This window comes from Sorex fumeus, unplaced genomic scaffold (genome assembly GCF_029834395.1).
Source record: "Sorex fumeus unplaced genomic scaffold, SorFum_2.1 ptg000002l, whole genome shotgun sequence".
Classification (NCBI taxonomy): domain Eukaryota; kingdom Metazoa; phylum Chordata; class Mammalia; order Eulipotyphla; family Soricidae; genus Sorex; species Sorex fumeus.
In genome coordinates this window covers 47,472,054-47,499,822 of record NW_026606059.1, presented here as the reverse complement: position 1 = coordinate 47,499,822, position 27,769 = coordinate 47,472,054, and the positions used below count along the sequence as shown (strand labels likewise).

Below are 27,769 nucleotides of genomic sequence, written 5' to 3'. Positions count from 1 at the left end.
GTTCTGAGAACATTCTATTTTTAAGAGACCAAAAGAAAAAAATTGGTTGATGGTTTATAATTATGAATTCATATTGTTTTGGTTTTTAGTGGTAAGCAGTAATTCAGTGAAGTGCTTTTAATATTTTGTATAAAAATATAAGAACTTTTCCTTCATGTGATGTTCCTTTTTACTTTTGAGGTATCCATCACGAATTGAAAAAATTGACTATGAGGAGGGCAAGATGTTGGTCCATTTTGAGCGCTGGAGTCATCGTTATGATGAGTGGATTTACTGGGATAGCAATAGATTGCGACCCCTTGAAAGACCTTCCTTGAGAAAGGAAGGGCTAAAAGATGAGGAAGATTTCTTTGTAAGTAGTAAGCTTTTTCGTTTGCCAACTATTTTATTGGTATATTTTAAGAAGAATTCTGTTTGATTTTTATTAAAAACTTCTATTATGGAAATGTGTATTTATTTTAAATGGTATTGATCTTAAAAGTTGTTTAAAATAGGATTTTAAAGCTGGAGAAGAAGTTCTGGCTCGTTGGACAGACTGTCGATATTATCCTGCCAAGATTGAAGCAATTAACAAAGAAGGTATGTATTTGAAATGTTGAAAGACTTAAAATGGGATTTAAAGTAACATTTAACCATATTCCTAATGTTAATTACAGCTGGTAAATGTTAATAGAGCAGTCACTTCTCTCTGTCCCTCTTACCCCTCCACCTCTCTCTCTCTCTTTAATTGGTTATGGGCTCGACACCCAACAGTTCTCAGGGTACATGGCCACTCTAAGAGGTCCACTATGGCCACTACTTACATTGTTCAGGGGGTCATTGGTGCCAGAGATCAAAGCCAGGGAGGGCCTCACAGATGTATATGGTCTTTCACTCGAATCACCTCCTTGGTCTTCTTTATTTATGCTTATGAATTTCCTTCTAATTTATTGTAGTATTTAATATTATAAAGAATGTGATTACATGATATATACATGTTATACTAATAGAGATAAATAGTAAAAATTTTTTAGCTTTTCATTCAGATTGATATTATATGCATTTATTTCTGTTTTCTCTGTATCCAGTTTGTTGGCTAAGAAAATGTTGTAAACATTTCAATGTAAGTGAGAGGAAAGTCTAAGTAGGAAAATTCAAATCTGTTTCAACTTGCATGTGAAATATTGTACAGTATTTTCTAAGAAAGGATGAGAATTTGATAAGACCAGATACTACATTTGACCTTAGCCAAAAGGCCGAGAAGTGATGAGAATATGAAATTTGAATATGGAATTTGAGGATTTCCTTAATTACTTTGGCCCTGTCCCTTTTTTCTTAATCCCCACAGATAAAAGTTCATTTTTTTTTTCTGAAAAAGAAGTAGGCCAGTAGGAGGAGGTAGGCCTCCTTGGATTTGGGGCCACAAGTACTATTCTTAGGTCTTACTTGTGGCTCTTTGCTCAGGGATCACTCCTGGCAGTGCTCACGGTACCATATGTGGTGCTGGGTATCAGTCTTAGTCTCTGTACTATCTCTCCAGTCTTGAAAGTTAATTTTTTCTAATAGGCTTTTGTGGTTTCTAGTATATTATTGAAAACAAGTTATTGAAGTAATTAGAAACGTTTAATGCAGATCAAAAATACCAGTGTGGCATAACACTAGTAAATCTGAACAAAAACATTTAAAAGATTAAATGCAAGTTACACATTTATCTGGAAAGAAATGAAATTCAGATCTTTAATTTACCTGTTTTATTTAATAATTTTTAAATTTGTTTATTTTTTTATTTGGGCTCCACCCAAGGCTTCTGAGGGTTTATGACTGACTCTGCACTCACTAATCACTTCTGATGGTACTCAGGGGAATGACCTTAAGTGGTGCTGGGGATTGAACTAGAGTTGCCTGTGTGTAAGGCAATTTACCTGAATTCCTGGGCCCTATTATATACATTTCCTATTCATAGTGGTTGTGAAATACTTGCGAATATCTATTTAGTTTTCTTTTACAATTATTTCTTCAACTCAACCACTTGTTTTTAACTAAATTAATGCACATTGAGTTTCTGTACATGAAGGCTTTTTAACTTAATTAGGGTATGTTTCCTTTAAACTGTGTCCCCAAAGACAAAGAAGTTAGCCAAAGTGCATTTTTCAGCAGAAGAAATGGTATATGCAGCAGAATAGAAGAGAAGCATGCTACTATTTAAGGAACATCAAACATTCATATGATTTGAGGGAAAAAGACTTCTTTAAAAGAGGTAGACTAGGAGGAGAAGAAGGTGGAATTAAGCAAAGTATTAGAAGTATCTTGTAATCTTGCTAACGAGTTTGGTTTTTATTTGGCGGTTAGTGGGAATCATGGAAGGGATTTAAAGAACAATGAGAAAAAAATTGGTAATAGAATATAGAGGACTACAAACATTTGAAAAGAGATTTAACAAAGATTACCAGGTGTGAAGCATAAAATCGTAATTGCCTACTTAGAAATTGTTATAGATCTTTACAAAGACCTTTACCAGTGTAGTAGTAAGTTAATACAATGACATGAGTTTATTGCTGCTCGTTTATTTCAGGAAGAGTTGAGGTATATTTCATGAGTTAAGTTTGAGAGTTATCCTTTTGTCTCAACCAGAATTCATATTCCAGTATCTTGCTTAACATTAGCTCTCCACTTATGTCTAGTTCAGAGTCCTCAGTAAGAGTTTGTGGAATGAGTGGGCTGGCATGATAGCATAGCGGGTAGGGCATTTGCCTTGCATGCAGCCGACCTGTGTTCAATTCCCAGCATCCCAAGCACCACCAGGAGTAATTCCTGAGTTCATGAGTCAGGAGTAACTCTCGTGCATAGCATTTGAATCCACCTAAAACAGAAAAAAATTATTTTAACTAAAATTAATTTAGGGAATTTTTTTTCTTTTGGTTTGTCTTGTTTGGGGCCACACTGGGCAGTACTCAGGACTCACTCCTGTTCTGCACTAATGAGTCATTCCTGGCCAGATTGGGGGATCATATGAGGTGCCAGAAATCAGAGCCTGTGTTGGCCAGTGCAAGGCAAACACTCTACCTACCAGACTTTCTCTCCAACCACCTAAGATCAGTTTAAGTATTGTATACTTTGGAACCTTCCATCCATACTACTGCTCCTTGGAGTTATACATATATAGCTGCTTGCTTGATACTCTCAAGGCCAAACTTGTATGTTCACATTTGCCCGTAGCAAATTAAGCTTTATGTTATTGTAATAATGGTGTGTAAGTAATATCAGGAATAGTTTGAGTGTTCCCTTAACTATTGATAAATATAGCTTATTTTTAAAAAGTCTCCACTGTAAGAATTGGTGATTTCTATATGCACAGTGTGGTGTTTTAACCTTCCCCGTTCTCTTCACACTTGCCATAATCCCCTCTGTGCTCCCCGCAGCATACAAAATGGAAAAAATATCACAGGGAGCCTTATGTTTGCTGAGTAAGCTAACCAAAACTAAGAAGTATCAACATGTTAATATGCACATTTGTAGTATGCTCATAAAAGTAGAAGGAAAGGGGCAAAGGAAGAATTTGAAAAGAGCTGTTAGTAAACTAGAATTAGGAAAGGAGAAGGCATCGACCTGAAGAACAGCACAGTATAAGCCATATCAGGAGGAGATGAATGCACACTTGTAGTGAGGAACCTGAAATATCCTTGTCTGGAAGGCACGTTGAAGAAAGAAGAGGACAAGGAATGATGGTAGTGTGATGCATCTGTACACACGCAAAATTTTTAAATGTCTTCACATCCTTGTTCATTCAGTTTACAGTATTTTAGAAATGAGTTTAGGTCTTTGTGTATATGATATTGTGATCAGATATGTGTCAGTGGTATTACATTTTAAAAAAGGACAATCTTTGAACATTTGTCATTGATGTTGATGCTAGCTTCAAAGACAACATCACTTTCATTGGTTATAGCACAGTGGTAGGGTGTTCGCCTTACAAGCGGCCAACATGGCCGACCCGAGTTCGATTCCTCTGCCCCTCTCGGAGAGCCCGGCAAGCTACCGAGTATTCAATATGCCAGACACAGTAACAACAAAGTCTCCAATGGAGACGTTACTGGGCCTGCTCGAGCAAATCGACGATTAACGGGAGGGCCTTTACCTTTATATTTATTTGTAAAGGTCAAATGTCTTAAAGTGGCACTTTATTGTCATTTAATAGGAGATTTTAGAAATACATTGCAATTTCCATAAGTGTAAAAATCACTGTAATTTTTCTTGACTTGAAAATGTAGCATCGATGATGTGGTTAGGAGCCACCGAGGTTACCTTCAGCAGTGCTTTAAGGACCATGTGTCCAGGATCATATTTAGGGCCTCACACATGCAGTTAAAGAAGATTGTTTTGCAGTTGTCATGCAAACAGAATCTTGAATCATCCAAGCAGGATGGGATGATAGGCAAGGTTACCTGGAGACTGGAGCATTAGGTTTGTCTCTATTGCTGCTTTAGCTGAGTATCTGTCATTGGATTTTTTAGCACTTAGCCTCCACATTCTAATCAGCAAAAGTTACCTAGATAATCTCTAAAGTGTTTTCAAGCTTAATAGCCTATAAATCCATAATTTTTATTTGCCAGTTCATTAATATTTCCAAACAAATAACCTTTTCCTGACAAAATAGTTTCTCCTCTTTCAGATATTTGTTATTTACTTGGAGAGAAAATTCAAAGAGAGTACATGTTTTCAGTACAAGTAGACATTTCTGTAAATGATGACATTTTATCAGTCATGTATTTGAGCATGGCAGAGCCTGGCAAGCTACCCGTGGCATATCCGATATGCCAAAAACAGTAAGAATAACGGGTCTCATTCCCCTGACCCTGAAAGAGCCTCCAATACGGCAGCGTTGGGAAAGACAAGGAAGGAAGAGGCTGCTAAAATCTCAGGACTGGGGCGAATGGAGATATTACTGGCACCTGCTCGAGTAAATCGATGAACAACAAATGACAGTGATATGGTAATATGTAGCATTGTTCATAGATTTGCTCCAGTGGGCCTAGTAACGGCTCCATTTTGATACTTGTTTGTTACTGTGTTTGGCATATTGAATACATCATGGGTAGCTTGCTAGGCTTTGCTGTGGGGGCAAGATACTCTTGTTAGCTTGCTGGGCTCTCCGAGAGGGGCAGAGGAATCAACCCCAGCTCGGCTGGGCTGGCTGCGCGCAAGGCAAAGCCCCACTGCTGGGTCTCTCTCCAGACCATAGTAATATGTATTTGAGATCTTTTTACATTTTTTTTTTTTGGAACCACTTCTAGATGTGGTTAGGAGCCACCGGGGCTATCTTCAGTAGTGCATTAAGGACCATGTGCCCAGGATCAGATTTAGGACTTCACATACGTAGTGAATATGCTGTATCGATTGGACATTCAAATCAGATATGTCAGTTATAAACTTCAAAAAATTTTCAGAAAAAGTCAAAATCGCATTTAAAAGCAAGACTTAATCTGTATACTTTTAAAGGGAAATCAGAATTGTTTTTTAGAGAAAAGTAAACTTAATACAGATATACTCTTAAGAGAGGTAGATGTAACCTGAATGCCCAAGAACAGATGACTGGTTAAAGAAACTTTGGTACATCTACACAATGGCGTACTATGTGGCTGTTAGAAAAGATGATGTCATGAAATTTACATACAAATGGTACTACATGGAAAGTATCATGCTAAGTGAAATGAGTCAGAGAGGGATAGACATTTAAAAAAATTGCATTCATCTGGGGGACATAAAGTAACAAAATAGGAGATTAATACCCAAGAATAGCCGTGATCAGTACCAGGAGGATTACTTCATGGTTTAGAGGCCAGCCAGCCATTCTAGGGGAAAGGGCAGCTCAGATAGAGGAGGGAGCACCAAATAAAGGGTGTTGGGAGGATCCTCCTGGGATGGGAGATGCATGTTGAGAGTAGACTATGCATCTACTTTCAGTAAACATGATTGCCACTCAATGCCTTTTTTGCAGACCACAACACCCAAAAGGAGAGAGAGAACAAAAGGGAATGCCCTGCCACAGAGGCAGGGTGGGATGGGGGGGATGGGGGTGGGAGGGATACTGGGATCCATGGTGGTGGAGAATGGGCACTGGTGGAGTGATGGGTATTTGATCATTGTATAATCGAAACCCAAGCACAAAAATTGGTAAATCTACAACTGTACCTCATGGTGTTTCACTAATAAAAACTATTAAAAAAAAAAAGCTAGATGTTTGCAGTTATTGTGATCACAGTGTTTATTTATATGAAGGCTTTACTTGTTAGATTTTAGGGTTTACTATTGAATTATATATTCTAATGTTTTTGATCTGCTCTTATTTCAGGAACATTTACAGTTCAGTTTTATGACGGAGTAATTCGTTGTTTGAAAAGAATGCACATTAAAGCCATGCCTGAAGATGCTAAGGGGCAGGTAAGAGTGAGTGTTCAGCATTCTTAACTATTCAAAGGATATCATCCTGAATGGTCAACAATCAAAAAAGTATATATAAAGTGAACTAATTGTAGGATTATGTGCTGATAGCCCCAAATAGCAGCAAGAAAAAGAAGCATAGAATGTAAAATAAGTTTTACCCTTAATTTTTGCTTATTCGGTTTTAGACCTGCTAAAGTTATAGGTTACTAGTTTCTGTTCCAGGTGAAATCCCAGCATCCACTAAGCTGGTGTTGTCCTATCGACCCAGCTGGATCGTGTAACCAGTCTATGGGAAGTGAGGTAAGTGCCTTTTTAAAATTTTGTTGTTTTCCTGATATATAGTAGCACTTAGAAAGCTAATTTTAATAGAAAAATTTTATATTGAATTTCTCATCTTTTTTCTTTTCTTCTGTAAATCAATCGTTAATCTTCTTTTAAAAGGCGCTTACCTGACACTCTGTAGGCTGTTGAAGGTAGGGCTCTCCGAGTCATATAGATGTAAGCAGTGTATTACTTGATCTGTCACTGCTCCAAATTAGATTAAATGATTAGCATTTGAAGGAGAGTCTGGGATAAAGTTCAAACCATGATTCCATTATTTAAATGTTTTCTGAAATACTAGAAAGAAAAGGTGCCAGTAGAAATTGAAAATATTTTCTTTTATGTTTTGCTGTTATTTGGGATTTTCAGCACCTGGACCTACAATTAATTTGAAAGTAAGCTATAAACAATGTCTAATATGGGAATACGCTACATATTTGTTCTGTATCTGCAGTGAAAATGTCATCCTGAAATGAATTGAAATCACCTTATTTGCCGCAGTTGTGTATGTGTGTGTGTGCGTGTGTGTGTGTGTGTGTGTGTACATACATTTGGAAATACAGTGCACCACATTTTCAAGTAGTATTCATGTTATCTTCAAAAAGATGGTTGTTTAAATTATATGGTTTTCAAAGATTTTTGTTTTGAAATAATCCCCTAGTAGTCTTTTTCCTTGATGGAATTTAACATGAAAATATTTTTGGTCACAAAATTGCTTTGTGTCTTCCTACTTGTATATACATGTATGTATAAATAAAGTATTCTTTTAATCATCTAGTGGTGTCATTTCTTGTTACCACAGAGAGTAAAGCATTGGAGACTAAAGTATAATATGAACGTATTTAGTAAAATACTATTTTTTGCTTTAAAACCATTGCTTTATCATTCTGGTTATTCAACGGTTATTCTGGTTATTCATGAGGTAGTGTTTGTCTTAAAACTTGAACGCCATTCCCCTCCCAGCCCCCAAATTTGAGACACTGAACCAATTTGGTTTGTGGTAAAATTACAAAGTGAAAATTTATTGGCATATTGAATATTTCTAAGTATGTTATTTACACCATGATGTAAATTGCATTTAAACTAATGCCAAATACAAACTACTGAAAGACGATAAAGCACTTTCAACTTTTTATTGAGGTCACTTTATAACATGTTTCAGGTACACATCATTAAAATTTAGCATCTTTTTATGCTTCATTAAGTTCATCATTAAAATTCTAATTCAGTCCTTCACCAAACAGTTGACCCCTTTGCCAGATTAATGAACATCCATCCATCTTTTCAGTAACCATTAATATGGTCTTATGGCCTTGTAGTCTAAAAATTTATCTTTGTGATTTAGTTCTTTCATTTGTTTGGTTTCTCTATACCACATATGAGTTGGAATCATGGTGTTTATCATAACTTTTAGTTATTAACATGTTAAAAATATTTGTAGAATTGTTTTCTATAAATGTTTTCATTTTATGATTCTTTCATTCCCCAATAAATCTTCATTTGTTTTTCTTTAGGAAGTATGCTAAATTCAGCATTTTGGGGAAGGATTCTCTCTCAGAATTGTCTTTGCATTATTTATCGTCTTGATTTTGAACACTTTGAGAATACCTATAAAAGTAGACTTTAGTATAAAAATATATAGTGTAAAAGTAGAATTTAGTATAAAAATAGACTTTAGAAATAAAAAGATATGTAGTATCTTTCTAATGAATTAACGAAGACCAAGATACCAAATTTTCGCACTCTGGAAGTTTACTTCTCTAACCTTTGTATATCTTTATCTCTTCTATTCTTTTTACGTTTCTGGAATGTGCTGAAAAAAAGATTTCCCTTTTTCTGTGTTAAAGATTGGTGACCCACTAGGTTTTTTACTATTTATAAATTTTTTTGGTATTCATTTTTTTATTAGATTTTCAGAGCAAGTCCATCAACATTGCTATGGCTGATGTTTTTTAAACGAGAACAAAAGTGGACACAGCAATAGTGCAATAGATAAGGTGTTTGTCTTGTACACAGCTGACCCAAGTTTGATCCCTGGTACCCCATATGGAACCCAGAGTCCCATCAGGAGTGATCCCTGAAGGCAGAGCCAGGAGTAAGCCCTGGGCACTGCTGAGTGTGGCCAAAGACCAAAACATTTTTTTAATTAAAACAAAAGTAAAATTATAAAGTAAACAACTGCTGTGAATTCCATATTTAAAATAGTTTTCTTTGAAAAAAGAACTTAGAAGTTACAATATGAATCTTTACTCCGGGCAAATTTTCAGCATTTCTGTTACCAACTCCCTCCCTACCCCACCTCCTTTTTTGGAATCCAGTAGTAAGTCTACTGCTCTTAGTAAGACTGCAAATAATGTGGTCAGTGTTGAATTTAGCACTTTTGTCTGATTATATTTTTGTTTCTCTTTCTACTTTATTGATTCCTATTATTTTGAGTGGTAATACTCTTCCTTGCTATTTCATTGTCAGTCTCAAAGTTGGTCGTGACTAGTTACTTAGTTGACTATTCATTGCCCATCATGTGCACCTTCACTTCTGTTTGTTCAATGCTTTCCTTTGTTTGGCGTATCCATTTATACTTTATTCTTTCCTTCTGCCCTTAAATGTTTCGGCAGAGTACAATTCACCAATTATTTTCACTGTTCTCTACTAGTCTTCATTTAGTCAAAATCTTATTTTTTTGTTCTCCCATAATAGTTTGTTTATTCCTCTCTCCTTTCACACTGTCTTGTAGTTAATTTTTCTTTTTTATAGTCCTTTGTATTACAGAAAAGATACACAATTCAACTTTCAAAGCAACCATGAAGTATTAAGGTAGACGGTTAGCAGCATTACATATTTGTCATAGATTCCATCAGGTATTTTAGACTTTATTTCTGTGAAAATATATCTAAGGGACATCTTATTGGCATATTCATGTTCTAGTTTTAAGAAAAGGTATGTAATCCAAATGATCCATTAGATATAATTGGTCTGTTGTTAATCTATTGTATGAATATAATTTGATATTTTTATATTTGCATATCAGTGAAAGCTTTGAAAATGTGAAACTTTTTTCTTCATTAGTTTAATAAAATTTTGATTTAATCTAATACTAAATACGTTTTGTATTTTTCCTTTGGAGGATTGGATAGCTTTAGTCAAAGCAGCTGCTGCAGCTGCAGCCAAGAATAAAACAGGGAACAAACCTCGAACCAGCGCTAACAGCAATAAAGATAAAGAAAAAGATGAGAGAAAATGGTTTAAAGTACCTACAAAGAAGGAAGAAACTCCAAGCTCTATAGCCACAACAGAAGTGGAGAAGAAGGAAGATCTACCCACTTCTAGTGAAACGTTTGGTACAAAATATGTTCTTGTGTTCACTTCTTATTGCAAAGGGAAACTCAGGTAGTGAATAGGTCAAATCCCTTACTGTAATTTTGAATGTATAATTGAAGTGTTAGTCATTTCCCCCCTAACAAAATATGCTTAACTATTATCAGTATCTTTTAGAGAGATCTGAAGATTGATTATGTAAGATGGGTATTTCACAGTCGAAACCCACAATATTTGTAAAGAGAAATGAGTTAAGATTTTATTTCTAACTTCTTGGCAGCGGATTCTTTTTTCTTTTTTTCTAAGTTCCTTAAGTGCTTCTGCATATATTTCAGCAAATATTATGAAAAGAGCAGTGATTTTCCTTCCTGCATTTCTCCCCTAAGGAACACATGCTCACTGTACTCCACTTCTAAAGTATCAGTTGCAGAGATTTGTGGTTTTTAAAGTTTTGTGTCAAGCTCCGCATTAAAGAGTTAAATGCAACACACTTTTTAAGAAATATAATATTTTTTCATGTTTTAACCTTGGATTATAGATAAATTCTTATATATGTATTCTATTAAAAGTAGGACTTCATGTAGAGAACGTTCCAAAGATGGTCTTTCCACAGCCAGAGAGCACATTATCAAACAAGAGGAAAAATAATCAAGGCAACTCATTTCAGGCAAAGAGAGCTCGACTTAACAAGATTACTGGTAAACTACAATGATTATTTTTGGGGGGACTGGAGGGTTTGGTTTTACAGAAGTTTGTTTTGGATAAAGCAGTGTGTTAACCTCTTAAGAAAGACAGTTATTCTGATTCTCCAAGATCGCTATTACTAACTTCTTTTGTTGGAAATTTGAAAAATGCCACATACCTTATACCTACCTCACAGGGATGTTGTGAGGATTAATAGGCTCAAATGTTATACAATTGCATAGTTTTTAAATCACCTTGTGGTGGTATTAATTTTTGTAAGAATTGAATTAACCAGCTTACCGAGTTGTCATGATATAGTGTCTGAGACTCTAAATTCAATTGTTCAAACTTCTTATTCTTGGTAAGTATCAGTAAGGATGATACTTTGTATGGTTGGAAATATGAATCTGAAATTAAATTCAACTCCTGAATCTGTTTATTTTCTTTGTAAAAATACTAATATAAATTTGAATTTCTATCCTTTAGGTTGTTTTGTAGAGTGAAAATTTATTAAATGTGCTTTATTTTAATGTATAAATGCTCGGATAATGAAAAACACTGAAAATCTTAGCCTTTGAAAAAGGATTTAATTATTATAATTATTGCCAGTCTTACCACATTCAAAGTCTATTCAGCCTAATGGTTGTTTAAAAGACATTGTGAGCTTGTGAGCGTACCTAATTTTTGAGTGTATATTAAAAGGGCAGTTAAAATAATTCAGTCATCTATTCTTACTTCAAGGACAAAATGAGTTTCAATGCTTTTGACCTAATAAAGCTATATGAATTTTTGTTGGCATTCTTTTAAATAATTTGAAGGAACTTGGTTTAATTGTTAGATCCAAGAATAAAGATAAATTTAACCTTTTCACCATTTTGTGAAGAGTGGAAGCCCACTTTAAAGATGACTCCCCAGTTGAGAATTTTTTAGAGTCACTAGTTAGAGTTCATTGTACTGATTATAATTGGCTTTAACAGGTGGGCCTATTTAGGTTTTCTATTTGCTAATATTTTTATGATAAAACTTTTTTTATAAGATCATTTCTCTAATAAAGGATATATTTGGCCCAGGACAGGAAATTTTTCTAGTCAAAATAGCCATTACATCTTTTCCTTAGAATCTACTTACTTTGGCAGAAGACAAAATGATTTTCCAAATCCTGTTGTGATGGCTGTTTAAGACTTCAGTTGTGCCTTAAAATAATGGAATCCTGTTCTCTGTATTGTGGCAGAGGTAGAATAAAACTTATAGTTCCTAGGATCCAAGATTGAAACTACACTTGAGTTTTGTTTTGGGGGCCATGCCAAGCTGTGCTTAGGATTTAGATCTGTCTTTGAACCCATGAATTACTTTTGGCGAGACTTGGGGTACAATAAGGGGTGCCAGGAATCAAATCCTAATCCGCTATTTGCAGTGTAAGTGCCCTACCCACAATACTCTCTCCAGCTCGAAACAACACTACTGGGAAGAGCCAAGACCAAGGAAGACAGAAGTGAGTGCAGTGCAGCACGGGTGCCAGCATGCCAGCATCACAGTTTTTTCCTACAATCGGGATGACCACTTTTAGTTTCAGTCAATATAGTCTTCAGTGTGCTTTACTGAGATTGAATACCCAACACATCAATAAGTTGAAAAGCAGTTCAGTTCACAATGCTGCATTATCTCTATGCTGTCTTAAAACGACAGTAAGTGGGGTGATAAAATAACCATTTCACCATGTGCCTCAAGGAAATTCAAATATTGGTTCCTTGGTAACATCCTCTGGTTTCTGCTGAGAGACTTTGTACTTGCCCTCTGAGTCCTCCAGTGAACAAATGGTAGTTCCTATTTTATTAAAAATGTTTTTGTTGTTATTTGGGGCTCGGGCTGGGGCTAGGGGGCCGTGCGTGCAGTGTTGGACTACACGTGACAGTGACCCTGGGTATTCCTGACACTTGTGCTCAGGTGGTACTTGGGGAGACTTTGTGTGGCTGGGATTTCAATTCATGTCAGTGGGATGTGCGTACTTGGCCTTGGTACTCTTCTCTCCAGTGCCTGTTTGTTGTTGTTGTGTTTGTCTTTTAACAGGGTCTTTCCAGTAGTGCTAGGGTGTAGGAGCCACTTCATGCTCTATTCAACCTAGTGAATGGGCCTGAGAATTGGGTGCTGTTGCCTGATGAGGCAGTGCTGCTCCTGTCCTCTGGTACTTAGTGACCACACTGCCTGTGGTGAACTGTGGGTTGGAGTTAAGTTGTTTTGTTGCACTTGAGACCCTGGTGTGTACAGAGTTTGTGTTCCACCCCTTCAGACTATATCTCCTTTCCCTGATATTTTTGTAGCATTTGAAAACAGATTTGAAATTTTTATTGTCTTTCCTTTTACTTAGAAGATTTAGATCTACAGTAGTTTTTTTTTTTTTACCTTTGCCTTTGTTATCTAATTTCATTGAAACATGACAACACGTTCACAGTGTTTTCACTGTGAGGAATAGGACTACTATCATGATAGCATCTCATCCTGCTCTGATGTAATTCTCTTCATTTTATAATAGATCTAGATAAAACTATATGGACAGGTTACTGTCCATATAGTAAATAAATAAAATTTATTCTGTATTCACTCTCTTTCCTCTATTTATTCACTCCATTTTCTCTACACCGTGAAAGATTCAAAATTTTATTTTTGTTTCAGTAAAGGTTTTAAAGATTGCTAAAAAGTTTTTAAATGAGAAGCCACTGAAACTATATTACTAATTATATATGTTCTTTCTGTCTTAACTCTTCTTATGTAATGCATCTTACTTTATGCATAATGATTTAGAATAGATGATTTTATGAAGAGAATCAATAGATCATATTTGGGAAAGAGAGAACTGCCAGCAAATTTGAATAGCTATTAAAACATAGGTGTCAAAAAACCTGAAAAAGGTAAAGACACTGTTGGTAACTACTCTGTTTCTAACAGGAATAGTTTTATGTAGAAGGTCAGCAAGATTTGAATATGCTTGGCAAATTATATCATTACTCTAAAACTCAGGGAATTGAAATTGACTATTAATGTATTATAATAATATTAAGACATTTACTTGCTCAGTATTGGGTTTTCAAGTTGTTACGTTATGCTCTCAATTAGAGTTAAATGGTGAAAAATAAACATTAAAAACTTTGATCAAAATTGGTGGTGCTCAGGAATTACTCGGGAATTGATGCTCAGGGTATTGTTTGAGGGAACGTATAGTATGCTGGGAATCACACCCACATGGGCTGCGTGCAAGGCAAGTACCCCTACCTGTTGTACTATCTCTCTGACCCCAAATCTTGTACTCTTAATCCCAGCAAGACTGTTGTCTTTTGGAACTCTTGGGTGAAAAGTAGATTACAAATTTAACCCCATTGTTTCCTTCTGTAATGTCAATTCAGGGTCCTTCATTCTGTTTATTCCTCTTCGCATTGAGAGACCAACTATAAATTCTAAAGTAGAATATTGAGAAATCATTAATTTGTGGTGGTACTCAGGAGTGTTCATTGAGTACCTAATATTTAAATAAATTCTTGAATCTGTGGACTGCATTCTGATAAGAACCTATGATATTCTTCTGCAGAAGGAACTGTTGGTAGAATATATTGACAATATGTATTTGGAAATAACAAACTAATTTCACTTATATGCTTTCCATTCAGTTCTTCTAAATTTCCAAGGATATTGCATTTCTCCTCAGAACACTAGAGGTCAAGCTAACAAATACTGAATTGCTTCTTAAGACAGCAGTAGTCAGATGTCCTCAACAATATATTTTTGTTTATTTCCTTTTTTGTGGTTAGTAACTTATTTGTGTTAGCATATACAAAACTTTTTTGTTGATTACATGGGGATTTTGAATTAACTATATTACCAAAAGCTGTTTTCTAGTTTAATTTTAAATAAATTTATTTAAATGCCCTGATACTTTTTATAAGAAATTTATAAAACTATTTTTTCCACAAAACATTACATAAGAATTGTGTTTGATTAATTGGATCTGTAGTATCCTAATTTTATGGCTGAATTGTTTTAAAATTTGTGGAACCCTATTTTAAATTTGTTTGTGATATATTCTAATTGTTCATATTTAAAAGTATTTCCACCATTTCATGAAAAGAAACAAAACATTCGGTATATATGTAATATATCATCAAATATTTTTTCTTTTTTAAAAGTTTATAGAAGTAACAGTCCCTTCTTAGTTCCTGGAAAAAGAATAACTTGATTACAGATTATTTAAATTTTAGTATTATATATTTTGAAAAATGCTAGTTAAAGAATAAAAACCTATTGAATACCTAGGCCTTAATAAAAATGTGTTTGAGTCATTTAAAATATGCTTAGAAATTATCATTAGGACTAAATGTATACTGCATAGGCTGTTTTATAAAAATTTTTTAATGTTTATTTTTCACCATTTAATTCTAAGAGCATAACTTGAACAACTTAAGTGGAATATTATTTCAAACTGAGCTAAATGCCAGTTCTAATGAAAATCATTGATGTATCAAAATTATTGTTTTATTGTTTGTATTTTAAATTGCATTCTAAATCCTAGACATTCAGCTTTCTCATAAAGATAATTCTTAACACTTAGCTGTGGTACTACTATGGACTGTATTTTTCATATTTAAATTCCTAATTATTTCCTTAACAAATTTCAGTTGTTATCTGAAAAAGTCAAGAGACGTTGCCCTGTAAATGGCTCAGGGCTTTGTGGCATTTGAGGGCACAGCTTAAGTAATATAGGTGGTATAATTGCTGTAATAATGTTTGTGATATATATGTATATATGTATACATGCATATATATATAACTATTGTGTTGATAGACATGCATTTTTTATAACATATGTTTTATTTGACCAACTTTGAAATGACAAAAATGGTTCTGGTTTGACCTTTTATGTGTAATGTGGACGTAAGGAACAGCAAATACTTTTTAATAATGCAAAGTTTATAAACCTAACTCACTGAAAATATGAAATGTGCGTAGCAAAGAATCTTAATAAGTGCCTTTAATTTAAAATTTTAATGCCTTTTAAAGCTAAGTATGACATATACTCCAGACAAATTATTGTCTTCTAAAACTGAAAATGAGTGGTATACATTGGAACAGAAAGAAACTCCAAATCATTCTCCATCACTCCTAGGATGAGACTATTGTAATGAACTCAGATATTGTAGGACAAACCTATAGTTTTTCCCTTTTAATATAATATCATCGTCAGTTTTCAAAACTTTTATGTTACGACTGAGCATAGAAATCTATGAAGCCTAGATTAAAAGATTAAAGTGAGGGGCTGGAGTGATAGTACAGCAGGTATGATTCTTGCTTTTCACTCGGTTGACCCAAGGGTAGATTCTCAGTACCACATAAGGTCCTGGAACCTGCCAGTACTGATCCCTCAGCACTGGGAGTAGGGAGGTGCGGGGGTGAGGGGTGTCGCAAAAGCAAAAACTAAGACATAAAGATTCAAGTTAAATTGTAAATTAGTGCATTTAAATTTTTTTTTTCTGGTAGCATTTTTTTGTAAGGCAGAAACAGTGACAACAATGACTATATTATAGATAAGTGGAAATTTTTTCATATCTTAATAATACTTTTTTTCAAATATGTCTAGAAAGCCTCTATCAGTAACTAATCGTAATTCAACATTAAGCCATGAAATTTTAAATTTTGACAGAATAAAGATGTTTGTCTTGAAATTACATAAATTACACAAACAACACCCAAATTCTATTTTAGACTCCTGAATTATTGCAAAGAGTGTGTGTTGGCAATTAAGCTTATAAGAATATTCACTTCCAATGCGTGGGGAATTTAACTGCTATTTTTGATGTTAATTTGGGTGAAGTCAGGATTTCTTCTAATGAGCAATTTCTGTACAATTTCTCTCAAGGTTTATTGGCTTCCAAAGCTGTTGGGGTGGATGGTGCTGAAAAAAAGGAAGACTACAATGAAACAGCTCCAATGCTGGAGCAGGTATGAAATGGTAGCATTTGATTTTTTTTTCAAGGTTCCCAACTGGAATGATCACGGAGCTATAGTATCCACCTAATTGAAATTGCCCTTTTGATCAGATATATGGGAATAGGAAACTAACTGATGATATATTTTTAATTCTGCTTCTCCAAGCTACACAGATAAACTACAAACTTCATTCATTAGCTTTTGTTTTCAATAGACTGGCATTCAAACCTTTGTCTCCAAAATTTGAAGGCCTGGAGACAGGCATCCCAGGGTATAAGCTTCAGCTGGATCACCTTTAGCTTACAAAAAGACCCTTACACAAATACTTTCATTTGTGAGTTAAAACAGGGTTTTTTGGCATCTACTAAAGCTTCTTTTGTAAGAAGTTTCTTTTATATTGTAACAATTGGTGTTAGACTATGTGTTTTATGAATTGATCAATGAGCCATACATTTTTGCTAGGATGTATATTTTAATAACTACAAAAAAAGATAATTTAAAAAACTATTAAGGGTCTGTCTTTAAACCACCTAATAGAGGAATTAAAAGTGAAGGTTGCAGTTGCTAGATTTTGCCTTGGCTACCTTCAGATTCCCACAATACCTGTACATAATAAACTGTGCATGCTTTTACATTCTCTAAGGGCTTAACTTCTTGGACACTGTAAGACTATATAAGAACACAGTAATAGCCATAATTGGGTTTCCTTGGTTTTCTTGTTTTAAAATCTGAGCCTTAATGGAGTTTTAATCTATCGTTTTGTATTATTTTACTTTTCTTCATTAGCAGTCTAATTAAGACTTTAAAATTAGTATCTTATATGCTTATATGCATTTTTTAAAATAGCCCAAATTTAATTGATATTGTATTGAGTTTTTCAGGGTTATTTTTAGGCCTGATTTGATAACAGTGTGATGTTTCGGTGCCTCCATTAATGTTGTATTAAATCAACGGTCTTTTAAATTAATATGTCAGCGAATTATATCTTCTGATTTTCTGTGGTCAGCACACGGTTGAGTCTTTGCCATACTGTGTATTACTATATTCAACGTCCCAGATATAATATTTTGTATTTTCACCACTGTTCATGGTATGCTCAGAATGCAGTAAATCAGGGACTTGTTGGGTATGTTTCTGGAAAATTCATTACAATGTCAATTTTATGCACAATCTTGCTGAGTTGAATGTGACTGTGAAAATTACTATATGTAGAAGTTATTATAGAGGGCAGTGCCCATCTCAAAAGGAAGTATAGAAAGCAATCTTTTGAAATTGAGCTAAGAATACAAAAAAAAACCTTGAGTAACTCGGCTGTTTCTATTTGCATAATTAAAATCTTTGAAGAGTCCTTGCCAGTTTTGTAACAAAGAGACCAGTAATAATTTATGAAAACTGTAAATTAAGATTTTTTTAGGAACATCATACTGTTCCTTCATTTTTTGTCATTCAGTTGATTTCAATGTGAAAATGTTTTGTAACCAAACTCTTTAATTTTTGTGTTGTTTTTTCCTGCTTCAAAGTTTAAAAGCCGAGTTATAAAGCTCTTAATTAAATCTCAATTGTTATCAATAGTAGATTTAAAGGAGAGGTATTGATTGTAACTAACCTCTGTTGTCCTGATGAGTTAAATGTCACTTGTGACATAGATTGATAACAGGCCTATAGCTAAAACTTACTATGCTAATGGATTTATTTTATTTACATTAAAAAATTCAAACTGTGGTCTTGAACCTCAATTTTCTGATTATTATAGATTATTTAATTGTATTAGGGAAATGTCATGTTATATTTACTTTTGGATAAAACTTGCATTAGATGCATAATTCAGTAAGTTTTTAAAAATGTTAATTTGTCCTTGTTTAGAAGTTAAGCACCTTCTTAAGATATTAATTTAAGCTTTAAAATCTTGTTTTATAACTTTGTAACTCGAGAGTAATGGATGCTGTAGTAATGGATGTCTTTCACTTATGTGAAGATGAACAATAAAATTGTTTATTTACAAGTAATGGCTCTAATTACTTTTCTGGCAACACCTTTTATGGTAAGCTTAGGAATCCTTTCCTTTTGTGAAGCACTTTTTGTAATGATTAATACACATTTGTACACATGTGTAATGAGTAAATTCAAGAATAGAAATGATGACAACTGAATGAATGGGAATTCAACACCAGTTCCTTATGTGGTATGTCCCACATGCCATCTGAAGAGCATTTGAGGCTGCTCTGCTTAATACCAGAAAAATACTTAAAAAAAAAACTTCCAAAATCAAAATTTGAGTGCCCTGTACTTTAGTGGGAACAGAAGGCTAATTTGTTCCAGACAATGATCTTTCATATTCCAGAAAATTTCAGACTGCAGACCTGATGGTCATCCTTCAATAAAAGATAAAGAAGTAAAAAAAAAAAGATTTCTTGGGAAATGAAAGTGTGCTGTTCATAGTGTTAGCAGTTCAGTTCTTTATAGAGGTCTATCTTGGTTTAGATCTTTTTCGAATGTGTATCTTTTATTTTGCTCTCAGATACATAAGTCAGAAATAAAGGCAATCCCCCACAATAAATTGTAGAACCATCCAATGTGACTATTCTCTGTTCTTTGGATACATTTACATATATTTTTGTATATAGGGAATTTTGCTGCCAAATGAATAAAAAGATTCTTATGAAAGAACTGACAAAAGTTCTAATTTTTTTTTAAAAGTATCAGTTGGCAGGAAGAAGGTAAAAAACTTTCATCTAAGAATGCGACGTATTTTGTTTTTATATCCAATGTTTTTAACTTACACTTTATCTCCTTAGTTTTTTTTTTCTGTTGTTGCTTGTTTTGTATTGGTTTTTAGTCTTTTAACTCTATATTGCTGGTGGCTTTGATTTCATGATGCATTCGTTTATGCCTATGAAACTCTAGCTTTCAGCATTAAAATGAGTTAAAGATAATGTTTCGTTAATTTGGTCATTGTTTTCCTGTTGAGATCTTTCTTTAAAGGGAAACTGTCTACTCAGACTTCCAAGTCCAACTTGATAAGAAAAATTATTTTATAAGAAAACATCTGATAGTTAGAATCATAACTTACTGTTTCTTTTCTGTTCTAAAACTGAAAATTCTGTGTAAATCATAAAAAAAATTTATTTACCTAATTTTGATTTGTCATTGGTGATTACAAATTTAAAGAGCTTATTTCAGTCCCACACTGTAAATTTTTGTCCAGTAAGATACATTTTATATTCTGAAAAGGATATGAATGAAATATATATATATGTAAAGCCAAAATTAGCAAAAACTTGACAGCATCCCTTTAAAGACAGCCTGTTCAACTTTTAGTTAATAATTTGTGGGGTTCTTTTTTGATTTTTCATTTGTAATAGAAATGTTATATGTTGCTTAACAATGTTTTTGGATACTAAAGTTGCTTAACAATCAAAATAGAATACAAAAACCAAAATGAAGAAACCAAAATAAAAATATCAATTTTTTATTATTTATTCAGGCGATTTCACCTAAACCTCAAAGTCAGAAAAAAAATGAAGCTGACATTAGCAGTTCTGCCAACACTCAGAAACCTGCACTGTTATCCTCAACATTGTCTTCAGGGAAGGCTCGCAGCAAGAAATGCAAACATGAATCTGGAGATTCTTCTGGGTGTATAAAACCCCCTAAATCACCACTTTCCCCAGAATTAATACAAGTCGAGGATTTGACGCTTGTATCTCAGCTTTCTTCTTCAGTGATAAATAAAACTAGTGAGCACAGATTTTTAAAAATAGTTACTTATCCTATAAGATACATTAAAAACAGTTTGATTGTAGCTATAATGTCTTTTTTATGAAGTTGTTTTTTAAAACCTCAAGTGGATATGATAGGGAAGGCTTGAAACTTTCACGGGCAAAAACCATATACATTTCTGAATAATTTATTGCACAGAGACTGTACTACTGGTTGAGAAACCGTTACCATTAATGAAAATGCCACTGTAGTTTGACTTTCCTCAACTAATAATTCAAGCACAGAGGCCTGATTCATTACAAAAAACGAAAGCAAAATTAAATGAAAAGCAGATATAAAAAGACCCATGTGGATATTTTTCTTCAACTCCTTGGATCCAGCTCATGTCTAGTGCCTCCACTTGTCTCTAATCCCCCTTGGCTATACATTTTATTCATTCTTTTCCTAGGATGTTGAGTACAAACTTCAGTTTAATGCTATTAACAAAAGATCATTCTTGATCTTATTTTTTAAATGACCTTGTTTTAGTGACTTTATGTTTCAGTACCACTAATCTTTTAAGAGTTAACGGGCTTTTAAAAATAACTTTGCAGCATTGGTCTGGATTCCTATGATTTTCATATTATTTTATATTTATATTTAATATTATTTTCATAATATTCTATGTTAGACATAAAAGAAAAACAATTACTTGTAAAGTCACTGGGTAAAAGATCTTTTTCTTATACTAGAAATACCAAAAATTGTTTAGAAACCCAGTTAGTAAGTTCATATGCCATATTTTCTTATCGTTTTACTTGTCTGTTAAACCAAAGATGCTGCTGTTGAGATCTTTTCTCAGTTAGATATATTTACATCTTTTCCATTATGTTGCCATATTTTCTGAAAAACCATTTATTTCAATTTTTGGTCAGGACTTAATACTTTTTTGTTTTTGTTTTCCTTTTAACAAATGGGTAGAAAGGATGAGGATACAAGTACTTAATTTTTTCCTTATTAGTTTTATCATGGCATTTTCCATAAAATAATGCCATTAGCAGTTCCTACAATGTCTCACGACATTGATGAGTTTTATTTTGAAATTGCTTTTATTTTGGTGTAACCACAATGTTATAGCAATTGAGTTTTATTTTTCAAGTGTCACCATGTCTTTTTTTCATTTTGAATAATTTAATTATCCAAAGCTTCAACCTCTTTGGTCTACTCTCTTCCTCCTTTTAAATTAACTTAATGTTCTATGTTTTTTTTTAATTTTGAAAAATGAAATGTTTGCATCATGTAGAAATAAAATAATGAAAATTAGACAACTTCTAAACTTCTGTGCTAAATGGTTAGAAGCTTAAATGACTCATTAGATTATTTTAAAAATCAAACACTAAGGGCAAGCGAGAACTGTTGCTTATTTCAAAATTCTCATTGTTCTCTATGATACAGATTAAAGTTGTTTCTGTTCGTTTTCTTTTTCTTCTTTTTTTTTCTTTTTTTTTTAATGAATCAGGCCCAGAGATACATTCCTAAAAATCCATTTCAGGGAATGAAGGTGGAATAGAATTATTTACATCTATTTGACTTTGGCAATTGAAGCAAAGCACTAAATCTACAATGCATGTCAGATTTTTGTCACCTATGCCTCCTACCTCTTTTTCCTCTTTAGAGTTTCTGGATTGATTATATTTAGATATTTGGCTATACAGAGACTATTTTCCTAAAGGAAAAATGGCAACTGACACAACAATTTGCAGTTAAAGAATTAACTGCTCTCTGTCACTTGGGAAACTACCTAAAATTAATGTTAATATCTTTTGGCTTAGATTTGAAAGGTTTTGATTACATATTTGCGAATGAGGGCAGTTTTTGCCTTTGATTACCTATGGAACATTCTGTTCTTGTGGATACATTAAAACATCAGAGGGCAGGATTTGAATCATTTTCCCCATTTGTCTCCTTAAATATTATAAGATGATCCAAGCATGTATCTGCTTCGTGAACATTGAGGATCTTTTTCTAGGTCCTCCACAGCCTGTGAATCCCCCTAGAACTTTCAAGCATAGTGAGCGGAGAAGAAGATCTCAGCGCTTAGCCACCTTGCCCATGCCTGATGATCCTATAGAAAAGGTTTCTTCTCCCTCTCCAACCACTGATGGAAAAGTATTCTCCATCAGTTCTCAAAATCAGCAAGAGACTACAATACCAGAGGGTAATGTATATTGATTTCCTATAGCACCAAACATATGAGAAGAGAAAAGAAAGCACTAAGAATTAGATGACTAGAATATTAAGAAATTTTTGCTTTTCCTTCTAACATCAATTGGATTTGTAAGAACTTCATTTTATCTACCATTATTGACTACCTTCTTTGTGCCAGGCACTATTTAACGTATATAACATTTTTGATCTGCCTACTAAGCTATTTTACCTGTGTTAATATTATACTACATTCTTTATTTTTGTGTAGTGCCTGATGGTGCACATTTGTCACTTGAGAAGCTGGGGCACTGTCTCCCTCTTGATTTAAGTCGTGGTTTGGAAGTTCCAGCACCGCTAGCCCCAGATTCCTCTTACCATAATGAATGTCTCAGGATAGAAAAAGAAGATACTCAGATGCTTACAAATCCTTCTTTCAAAGTAATAGCTGATGGAAGAGGCACTTCAATAACACCAGGTAATAATGATTTATTTTCCAAATAACTGAGGTTCATTTTAGTGTATGAACATTTTGATGCATAATTACATAATTTTGATACCTAATTTCTCTGTTCTCTTGTGCAGCTGTTCTGCTACATATTCCCTGGACATACTTCTTTCTATTATTATTTTTTCTCTCTTATGTACTATTTTCAGGAGTTCTTGAATTTGAAGGAAAAAAAAAGATGGTATCAATATTTACTCTTAGAATTTTAATAAGAATTTAAAAATACTTTGCTTAAATTGTCTACATTTATCTTAAGGATAGTCTTGTATTTTGGTGTAGGATTCTCCCAAAATCAAGTGCAATTTGTTGAAATAATATTTTCATAGTCTAGTATGTCAAATTAAGCAATCTCACTAATACACTTTTGGAATAACTTTGTGGGTATTTTTAGTAGTCTGAAACCATTTCAGAGTTATTTTATCAAATAGGTATTTTTATCTGATTTTATGTTTTTATTTACCTTTGGTATTTATATTCTTTTATGTAGGATGTTTATAGAATTTTAACCTCAACCAAATGATACTATACAAAAGAGGCAACTATTAATTTTAAATTCTTTTCCAATAAATTACTGATTTGTAGTTAGACAGATAAAGAAGGTCTAAATTGAGTCAATTTTGAAATGGAGACAAAGAAAACTATTTCCTGATTTTCAACCAAGAGGACTGTAGATAATTATATTCAATAGTTATCTTCCCTGGATTCATTTTGTCAGCAATTTAATGTATTATGGAATAGAGCTTGCTCTTTTCCTGATAGTCTTATATTAAGATAATATGATTGAAGTGATTGGAACTGCTTCTTATCTTTTTAGTAACTGCTGCTTTAACTTCCTTATTCCTTCTTTCAAAATAAAGAAGGAATATTAACTATAGCTAATATGAAATACTCAGTTTTATATCATTCTTTCTTTTTTAAAAAATTATTGAGTCACCACGAGATACAGTTGCAAGCTTTCATGTTTGAGTTTCAATCGTACAATGATCAAACACCCATCCCTCCACCAGTGCACATTCTCCACCACCAGTGTCCCCAGTATATCTCATCTTTCCAACACTCCCCTGTCCCCATGGGAGACAATTTCCCCCACACTCTACTTTTGGGCATTATGGTTTGCAATACAGATACTGAGAGGTTGTTGTCACGTTTGGTCCTTTATGCACTTTCAGCGCACAACTCCCATCCTGAATCATTTCTCCAGCCATCATTGTCTTAGTGATTCCTTTTTTTATTCCAGCTGCTTTCTCCCCCAGCTCATGAGACAGGCTTCCAACTATGAATCAATATTCTGCCCCCCCCCCCTTTTTTTACTTTCCTTGGGTGTCCATCTTATTTTATATTTCACGAATGATTGCAGTCCTTCTATGTCTGTCCCTCTCTTTCTGACTCATTTCACTTAGCATGATACTCTTCATGACTGTTCACTTATAAGCAAATTTCATAACTTCATTTCTCCTGACAGCTGCATAGTATCCCATTGTGTAGATATACCAAAGTTTTTTTAACCAGTTTTTTGTTCTCTGGCACTCGGGTTGTTTCCAGATTCTGGCTGTTGTGAATAGTGCGTCTTCTTTTGATTGAAATGCCTGCATACTTTTCTCTCAACATTTTTTACCCAATCCTCTCTACTTTGCTTCTGCAGTGTTTGATGGGCTTCTATGCACTCCCCAGGTTATCTTACATTTAGAGTCAAAATACCTGTATTTTTTGGTGGTAGATCGGCAATTCCTGATGTCCCTTTGGGTACCATATGCTATGGTGCTTGGGGGCCTCTGGCCATTCCTGATGCTTAGTGAACACAATCAGTAAGGACTACGGCTGGCAGCCCTAAGGGCACCACATGTTGCTGGGACTTGAACTCAGTGCCTAGTACATGTAATATATGTATCCTGTTACTCTTGAACCACATTCCTAGCCTTTGCTGTTTATGTACATATATTTGACTGGTTGGTGTTTATCTTAATTATGAAAATCATTTGTTTTATGCTTGAATTTGAAAACTTCTATGGAAAGCATTACTTACCAGAATTTGTATCAAAGATCTTTTCTGGGGTCTTGACAAATTGAAACTTGGGATGTTTGGACTGCTGAGATGTTAGACATTAATAGTTATATTGTTTGACACACTTAGATTTTTAGTTATTTAATTTAGGAATGTGTATGCTGCTGGTATAGCAGTCAGACTAAAACATTGGTAAATTATATAAATCAATAGGTTATGTGAATATAATACAAAGCCTTTTTTGTTTATTTAATGGGCCAAAATCAGTGTTGCTCAGGGTTTACTCCTAGCTGTGGTCAGACAACCATATGGGATCCCAGGGTTTGAACCTGGGTTGGTTGTGTGCAAGGCAGGTATAATCTTCGCTTTACTATCTCTCTAGCCCCAGTTTTAAGCCTTTCAAATGATTCCATTATTGAAAGAAACACCGTTAGAAAATAAAGCATCTGTGTTGTCATTATGTTAAATTGATACATAAATATCAAGGAATATTTCTTCTGTTTTGCTATAGAATATTTTAGAGTCATTTAAACATGAACTGAGACATCATGGTATTTATTAGTAGGCCATTATGTTTTAGGGTACCACTGATTGAAATAACATTTCTCTTGATTGTCAAAATCATATATGAAATTGCTTCTTAGTGGCATTTATGTAATAAATATTAATTAAGATAGTTGGACTTCACTCAGCCATCTGTAAAGTATTCATGTATATATTACAGATTGATTTATTGGTTAATAAAACACTTGTATCATATATAATATATGTTATATTACAAAGATAATAGTACGCTTTTGGGGGGTGTTTGGAGCCACATGTTGCAGTGCCAAGAATCAGAACCGACTGGACTGTCTGAAGCATCTTATCAACCATTCTGGCCTCCAGTATTAATTACACTTTGATTGCATGGTATTAGTCTGAGTTAGTTTGGCAAAAAGCATGTGACAAGTTGTCTAGTCTGCTGTGTTTAGATTAAAAATGACCTTTATTTTTTGGTTCAACATTTTCATTACCTTTGCATTAACTTTTTTGTTTATATTTTGTCCCTTCCCTTTCCTTGATGTTGAGATGACTGGAAGTTGCATTTGCTCACTGAGAGTGTTTGCAGTTCCCCCAGGTCTCACACCCTTTGTTGTGGTGCACACACACAACACGTACTAAAGTTCAGTTTGCAGTAATGGTAATGCTTATGAGATTGCATGTGGCTAATGGGGCAGTGTGAGGGATTGAATTGGACTCATTACCTCGTGTCTTCAAAGTACGCACTTTGTCAAGACACTTACAATTGCTTCTTAAAAGCCTGTTTCAAAGTGTTTTCCTATTTATTTACTTTCAAGAATTATACCAAAGAGAACAAAACTATAACCGGAAACTGAAATCTATCTCCTCCCCCATAACAAATGTCCATGACTTATAGAGGGCCTGGGGTTTCCATGGAGAGTCTCAAGTGTATCCGCCTTTGTAGCTGTAAGAATCTGAGGTACTTAGCATACTAGGAAAGGCTTGAGAAATCACTCTGCAATACAGTTTTAAATTGTATACAAGCAGGTGAGGTTCTGCATCCTACCTCTCCTTAATTTAAATAGCTCCATTTGTTTTTTGTTTGGTTCTTTTTGGGGGGTATTAGATTATTATGTAATGTTTTATTTGAAGAAATGTCATTGCAATTTAGTTTTAAGAAAATTGAAAATTAATATTCTAGTATCAGATTATGGGCATAGGTCGGATAAGTTCGATGTAATGAACTTATATAAAACAAAATTATTTTTTGATAAGTTCTATTAAGTCTATTTCTCTTTATAAAAATCTTACCTTTTCAGTTGGGATGGAGAAGGGACCACTAAGTCAATGATGGTTGCAGGGATCTTTCAGGAGGAAGTTGTGTGCTGAAAGTAGACAAAGGATCAAATGTGATGGCCTCTCAGTATCTTTATTACAAACAATAATACCCTAAAGTAGAGAGTAAGAAGGAAATTGTGCCACAGAGACGGGATGTGGTGAAGTGTGGGTGGCGGGAGGGATACTGGGGACATTGGTGGTGGGAAATGCACACTGTTAGAGGGATGGATCATTGTATAACTGAAACTCAATCTTGAAAGTTTTGTTACTATCTCATGACGATTCAATAAAAAAATATTAAAGTCTTGCCATTAATGCATATTTGAATATCTCAGCTAGTCCTTTAAATTTTACTTTTGAAATCACTTAAATCTAAAACTTGGGCCACTAGAAGCTTTGAAACTGAATCTGGAACTTGACTTCCTAAAAGTACTTTGGGAATGTCAGTCTTTCTGTAGTGACTTGTGTTCTGGCAGAGGCAGTTCATAACTGTTTTGTATTTCAAATATCTGAAGGAGCTTACATATTCTAATCAGTAAAAGGAGCCCAAAAAAGTAAGTTCTTGTGATTTGAAACAGCATAGGAGATTTTAAACATATTCTACTTTTCAGCCAGAGAATTCAGTGCTTAAGAGAATTAGGGACTTAGGATGAAATTATTAATAAGTGCACTCTGAATTTTATCCTTACTGGCGAGTGTGGGGATTTGGACCAGACCCAGCAGTGCTCAGTGCTTACTCATGACTCTGCACTAGGAGATCACTCCTGACTGTGCTCAAACGCCTGTATGATATGCTGGGC

At 34.0% G+C, this 27,769-nt stretch overlaps 1 protein-coding gene and 1 pseudogene across 10 annotated transcripts in view; one reads left to right on the top strand and one right to left on the bottom strand.

The window, feature by feature from the left end:
* Positions 1–27,769, top strand: part of PHF20L1 (PHD finger protein 20 like 1) — a 76,624-nt gene that overhangs the window by 24,036 nt on the left and 24,819 nt on the right. For 3 of the 10 annotated variants that reach the window (XM_056112222.1, XM_056112213.1, XM_056112233.1), the window contains 10 exons: positions 181–352; positions 495–579; positions 6,329–6,417; positions 6,631–6,720; positions 9,866–10,079; positions 10,626–10,754; positions 16,643–16,725; positions 20,198–20,450; positions 22,442–22,630; positions 22,889–23,095. In XM_056112222.1, coding sequence (XP_055968197.1) covers positions 181–352; positions 495–579; positions 6,329–6,417; positions 6,631–6,720; positions 9,866–10,079; positions 10,626–10,754; positions 16,643–16,725; positions 20,198–20,450; positions 22,442–22,630; positions 22,889–23,095 — 1,511 coding nt within the window. Of the gene's footprint in view, positions 1–180; positions 353–481; positions 580–6,328; positions 6,418–6,630; positions 6,721–9,865; positions 10,080–10,625; positions 10,755–16,642; positions 16,726–20,197; positions 20,451–22,441; positions 22,631–22,888; positions 23,096–27,769 lie in introns of all 10 variants that reach the window. The other 7 variants (XM_056112232.1, XM_056112226.1, XM_056112230.1 and 4 more) reach the window with 7 other exon arrangements.
* On the bottom strand, positions 1,128–1,247 carry LOC130023519 (uncharacterized; annotated as a pseudogene).